At 38.7% G+C, this 5687-nt stretch overlaps 1 protein-coding gene across 3 annotated transcripts; it reads right to left on the bottom strand.

Annotated features, from left to right (window-relative positions):
* Positions 1-288: 288 nt before the first annotated feature.
* On the bottom strand, positions 289-4704 carry LOC145032401 (trafficking protein particle complex II-specific subunit 120 homolog). 3 transcript variants are annotated; one of them, XM_078981194.1, is made up of 8 exons: positions 4229-4704; positions 3857-4063; positions 3548-3730; positions 3363-3472; positions 2955-3288; positions 2561-2853; positions 823-2486; positions 289-709 (listed from the first exon to the last, which is right to left on the bottom strand). In XM_078981194.1, the coding sequence occupies exons 1-8, from the start codon at positions 4637-4639 to the stop codon at positions 489-491; spliced, it is 3423 nt and encodes a 1140-aa protein (XP_078837320.1). In that variant the 5' UTR covers positions 4640-4704; the 3' UTR covers positions 289-488. The 3 variants fall into 3 exon arrangements, with proteins under 3 accessions (XP_078837320.1, XP_078837336.1, XP_078837327.1); XM_078981210.1 differs by lacking the exon at positions 4229-4704 and having other exon boundaries at positions 3844-3955; XM_078981201.1 differs by lacking the exon at positions 4229-4704 and having other exon boundaries at positions 3548-3742; positions 3844-3941.
* Positions 4705-5687: the final 983 nt, after the last annotated feature.

A 5687-nucleotide genomic window follows, 5' to 3' on the forward strand; every position in this document is an offset into this window, starting at 1 on the left:
TAAGTTATAAGCAAAAGTGGATTGTGAGCTTGAGTACAAATTTGGTTATTTCGTGGGTTTAGACACATAAGTTATTGTACATAGCTAGTCAAAGAATTCAATTACCCACACAAAACTTATCATCTCCATTTAATGGATAAAACCTATGTCATTGGAAATTCCCAAGCATATATCGCCATAATATAGCCTAAAAAATTAGGAGGTTTGCTTTAAAAATAGCCTTGAACAAAGTTGTTCACAACTGATATGATCCATGACAAGCAATATACGATCTTTTCCTCTTAGAACTTCAATAACAAGTCTATCCTATATATAGCAGTAAGAACATGTTTATTTGCATTACAATTTTTGGACTTAAAAACAATAGCTATAATGCCCAAAATTGGCTAAAGTAAAAAATAATAATGAAGCATAAACAGTGAAAAAAATACAAAATTTTGGGTCAAGAATGATGCATGTAGACCGTAGTTATAAAAAGAGAAAAGACATCAAACAATCCCATGCACTCGAACATGATAAGGTGGGCCCCGACAAACGATTGGTTCATCAAACGAAGTAGAACGTGCACGTGCCCTCAATATCTCATTAGGTTCATCTATTACTGCAGCAGCTAACAACGTGTATTCACCAGGTACCATAAAATAAAGAGAAAATGTATGTTTAATTTCTTTCAACGGAGGAATCTCCACCTTCACACCAATCAAAGTACCTAAAAAATTAATATACAATGTAAGATATATGTAGAGTCTTTTATATTAACTCTTCAAAAGTGTCTGTTTCACAGAGAATGAAAGACTCCAACATATACAGACAGATACCTACCTGCCCATAGTACGGTAGGATTATTATAGCCTTCAATACAATTCTCACCTGCAACATCTCGACACGTAATACTAAGACTCATCTTTATACAATCTTTTGTGTTATTCCTAACAATAACTGCCATCCGACTCATCTCATTTGCCACAACACAATCTTGTTTCTCCTTCCTTTCATCAACCCTAAAACCAAAAGTCAAAGGATCCGGTAACAAAACATCCATAACCGATGTCTGAAGAGCCGCTTGTGTAGCATCCTTAATATGCAACTCCCCCGCACTATTCCTCCCCGATTGCCACCTCACCTTAATCTTCGAAATCAAATCCTTTATCGAAGCATTCAATTCAGCTTTCGTCTTCACTCCCCCACCCCCATTGTTAATCAAAACAGATCCATCAAGAACAGGTAGCTTAAAATGCTCTAATGGAATAAGCACCCGAGAAGTGTAATCCCTATCTATTCTCGTTTTCGGATAACTAAATTCATTATTATTATCTTTATCGTTATTATTGCTGTTGTTATTATTATTATTAGTATTATTGGTATTTATTCCATCCACCACAGAGACAATAACTTCAAACACAACATCAGTTGGATTATACAGCTCAAATTCAAGAAACCTCAAACCCCAACTTCCTCTAAAAGGATCAATCTTCACAAGCGAATCAGTAGAACAGATATTTTCAGAAACGCCACCAACATGAGCGGGAATCTCCATTGACAACAACCGAGCTTTCATGAAGGAAAGCCCTTGCAAAACACAGATATTTAGCGGGGCAACAAGGCGGCGTCCAGGTGGCATGGGGTCTCCGGTGGGTCCCACGTAATGAATCAACAAAACCGGGCTGCTTCCATCCACCTGTCTCTTATTAGCTGTATCAGGGTCTAACCCTAGTTGCCATGCTTTTAATGTGACTGGTATAATCACTTCAGCTCCAGGTTTTAATGGTAATGCAGATTTCAGAATTTCATATCCGATTGACACAACAGAATCTTGATTTTTCCCTGATAATGAGATGTTCGCTTGCACAACTGGAACTGTTCCAGCATTAGCTAAACTCATCCAGAGCTCACGAATTTCACCTTCGTATAAAATCATGGCGCTATCACCACCAACCATGTGTGAAACTAACAATGGAAGTCTGGGAACTACTGTAATGTTGGGAACAGTTATATTCCTCTGCTTTGCAGACCCACAGCAACGAAAAGGGTCGGAAAAAACGAGGCCTTGAGATGCTCCGAGGAGTAAATTGTCTACATCTTTGAAGAAATGTTCTGTAAGAACACCAAAACAATGGACGATGCATCCGGGGATACTCACTATCCCTTCTTTAGTTGGGACTCCTGATAAACTAAGAACTTTGGAAGAACTTGAAGGTAGGGTTACACTCACAGGAAACGCATCGAAATTTGCAGAGTGAACTGAGAGATAGATGCTATTCACTATCAAATCAAACCCGCAAGGGTTTGCTAATTCCACCAACACCTGAACTGGTTCCCCGATTACCCAAATTAGGTCATGTTTACTGTTCGAAACTGCATCACGTTTGCTAAACGGTGTGTAGATAAAAGGTCCCGAAGGAGCTGACCCCGCCCACCAATCTTCTCGTTTTGGATTCCGTTTTATTATGTCCATCTGTGAGAAATGGAGTGGAAACGAATGCAACCTGGGAATTGGAATCGGAATCGGAATTGTATTTAGTCGTTGATTGAGAGTGGTGATTTGTGTAATTGGGCGTACCTTATGAAGGGCAAAGCGGGATCGGAGCAATGAGTGCCGGAAGGAAGGCGGTCGGCGGAATTGATTAGGGCGTTTGCGAGGCGGTTTTGGCCGGGCGGCGTGATTAAAGGGTAGTAAGATCGTATTAAACGGGCGGCGGCACTCCATGCAGCAAGAGGATCGCCGGCGCGAACGGCGGATAAAAGTATCTCCTTTAGTACAACCATCTGCAATGTGCTCCATTGAGACTCGAATAAAGATACCACCAAATGATGATTCATCTTTCCACCATCAACAAGATATTGACCGGTTTCCTTGCATAATGTAAACACAAAGTGTAAGATGAGAAAATTGGGAGGGATTCAATTTGATGCATGAATGAAGAATCTGGAATGTTTTATGTTTACTAACACACATTGGAAATGGAAGCTCTACTTTGAACACGATAAGCTTTTGTGGTGAGTGCCAATACTTGTAAAGCACTTGAAGCAGCTAAATTGCTTTCTTGTTGCATGTATAATTGAGCCACTTGTCTGGAGAAAAAGGCAGCTTTTCTATGGTACCCAAGAGTTCCAAATAAACGAGCTATTTCGATGTATAAAATCAGTCTATCACTTGTATCAATCAATGATTTGGCTCCATCTGTTGCAGTAGTCAACAGCTCCACCACCTCCTTCACTAGCTCTGGTCTACAGAGATATCTTGCCAGTTTCAAAGTAGCTTCAAGTTCAAAGCTCAGAGGAGAAACTCTGCAAAAATGTTACATGACATTAAAGCAGATACATATTTAAGAATGTTACAACCGTGAAGAATGAGAATTTACCTTTGAGCATTTTCTGATATAAATGACTTGCGATAATGAGTGATGACACCATTGTAGCGAAACTTGACCTCTTCCACTAAAGCTGCATCCTTCTCCCCTGTTTTACTCATCTTATAGCAAATAATGTATGAATCAACAAAAGGTTTTGTATGTTTGATTAATGATGATTGAATGTGGTTGCTTACCAGAAAGGCACAAACACCACCTTCCAATGCCCCAGCATACCAAAAATAATCTCCGATTGTTCTTGCAAGTTCTAGAGCATCAGAATAATGGGCATTGGCATCAACAGGTGATCCAGCTAGTAGACAGTAATCCCCTATGGTTTTATGGGCTCGGGCATCTCTCCTTTTTCTGGCTTTCATCGCCTGAAAAAATTGCTGATCAAGTTGGTTAAGTTGCAGGTCTAAAAGAGGTACTCAATTAGATTAATCAATGTAAGAAAGGTGGAGGAGGAAGGGGGAAATTATGACTATGACACCTAAAACATAAACCTCCTCTGCGCTGAGACTGGCTTGAGAATCTAAAGGAGTCTTGAGAAGGGTCCCGCTCGATTTTGCTGCAACCACCCACTTCTCAAATTCCATCAGAAGTGAAGCAGCCATGTCTTGCATCATTGTTTGCAGATGAAATTCCTGTGTTCGTTGATCAGCAGGAGGAAATAACACCAGCTTATTGCTTTTCTTACTTTCATCCTCTAACTGCAATAATAGATGATGATATGATAAAGGAAACCGGTTAGGTTGATATTCATGTTGCTCACATCCCTAGGTTTTGAAATTTGAATGCTACATTGTAATGATATATGATATTTCAATAAAATTGATCGACACAGTGCTCTAAAACTTTGAAAATAAGATTAAAACCTGAGAATCACAGGGAGAAAAAGCGAAACAGCGTTGAATAAGAGAAGAGGAGTATCCTTTACACGCCGCAAGGAATTGCGCGAGTACACTGCCCAGATCAGGAGAAGAGGGACAATGACAGATTCCAATAACACCATGAATTTTCCGATAGGGTTGGAAATCCTCCCACGGACTCGGCGGAGATCCACCGATGACGTATTTGAAGCGGAGGTTGCCGGAATACCAGGGCTGTTGCGAGAAGGGTGATTTTTCGTGTACGGTGTAGAAGGAACTGATCGCTGAGAGTTCGATATTGTGGTGGCGACCGAGCATTGCAACGTAGTCTCGGAATTGGTGTGACTGGATAGTTCCGATTGGTATGACAGCTATCCGGATCATGGAACTGGTTTCGATGCTGACGTCCGGCTCCATTGTTTCGCCGCCGACGAGGAGAACGACGATCAATGGAAAGGGTGACAAAGTTTGGTTAAAATCGAATTTACTACAGTTAGAAATTTGAGAAAAGTTTTTATGTGCAATTTCCCCTATTATTAATGCCTAAAATGTTCTTAAATTCTAGGGATAATGACTTAAAAGGGTAATAAACTTTCGATTTTTGTCACATTTAGTCACTAAAGTTTTTTTCGTTATCTATTTGCCATTGAACTATTGAAACTCTTTACATTTTACCCTTATGACTGGCTGTTGCCGGTCATAAGGGTAAAATGTGAAGAGTTTCAATAGTTCAATGGCAAATAGATAACGAAAAAAAGTTTAGTGATTAAATATGAACAAAATCGAAAGTTCGTTTCCATCTAAAAAGTTCAATGACTAAATGTGAACAAACTTCATCTTGTATTATGTTTTAGCAAATTATTTATTTTTGTTAAATTGTAACAACATTTGTTGATGAAGAAATCTATGAAATTAAAAAAAAAAAAAAAAAAAAAAAAAAAAAAACCCTGAAAATATATTTAATAAAAAAAAACAAAAAACCAAAACTGAAATAAAAAACCAATGGTTTGACATTTTCCAAAATAAAAAATCAAAATTTCCAATCTGATTTTGGTTTTACAAAAAAATGAATCATTCTCACTGATGTGAATTATGACCATTGGTTTGGCATGCGAAATTTGTGACATCCCATGAATATGTAGTTACAACATCGTCTGAAATCGTAATTCATAGTAAGTGGTTAGAGTATTACCACATGAATACGTAGTTTCAACATCGCATGAACTCGTAATTCATCACCTACAGGTTATGGGTCTGCTGGTGTTTCCACTGGGTTGGCTAGAATAGTCCGTGGTCGCCATCTATACTCTGGTAGATGACTACATCGCCACATTGCTGGTAAAGGTTATGATATCTCCTTTCATCCTACATCACATATTCATCATCATCTATTTACCTAATTATCACCACCTTTCTATCATCACCTATCTCTCATCATTTTATTTCATCACACACCAACTATTTC

Source organism: Lactuca saligna, chromosome 1 (genome assembly GCF_052625555.1).
Source record: "Lactuca saligna cultivar CGN05327 chromosome 1, ASM5262555v1, whole genome shotgun sequence".
NCBI lineage: Eukaryota > Viridiplantae > Streptophyta > Magnoliopsida > Asterales > Asteraceae > Lactuca > Lactuca saligna.

Excerpts from the sequence above, each read along its gene's own strand:
- LOC145032401 (XM_078981194.1), bottom strand. The coding sequence starts at position 4,639 with ATGGAGCCGGACGTCAGCATCGAAACCAGTTCCATGATCCGGATAGCT. Across the intron at positions 3,731-3,856 it reads CCAGTCTCAGCGCAGAGGAG|GCGATGAAAGCCAGAAAAAG; the intron begins GTTTATGTTTTA and ends CAATTTTTTCAG. Across the intron at positions 2,854-2,954 it reads GTAGAGCTTCCATTTCCAAT|GAAACCGGTCAATATCTTGT; the intron begins GTGTGTTAGTAA and ends ACATTATGCAAG.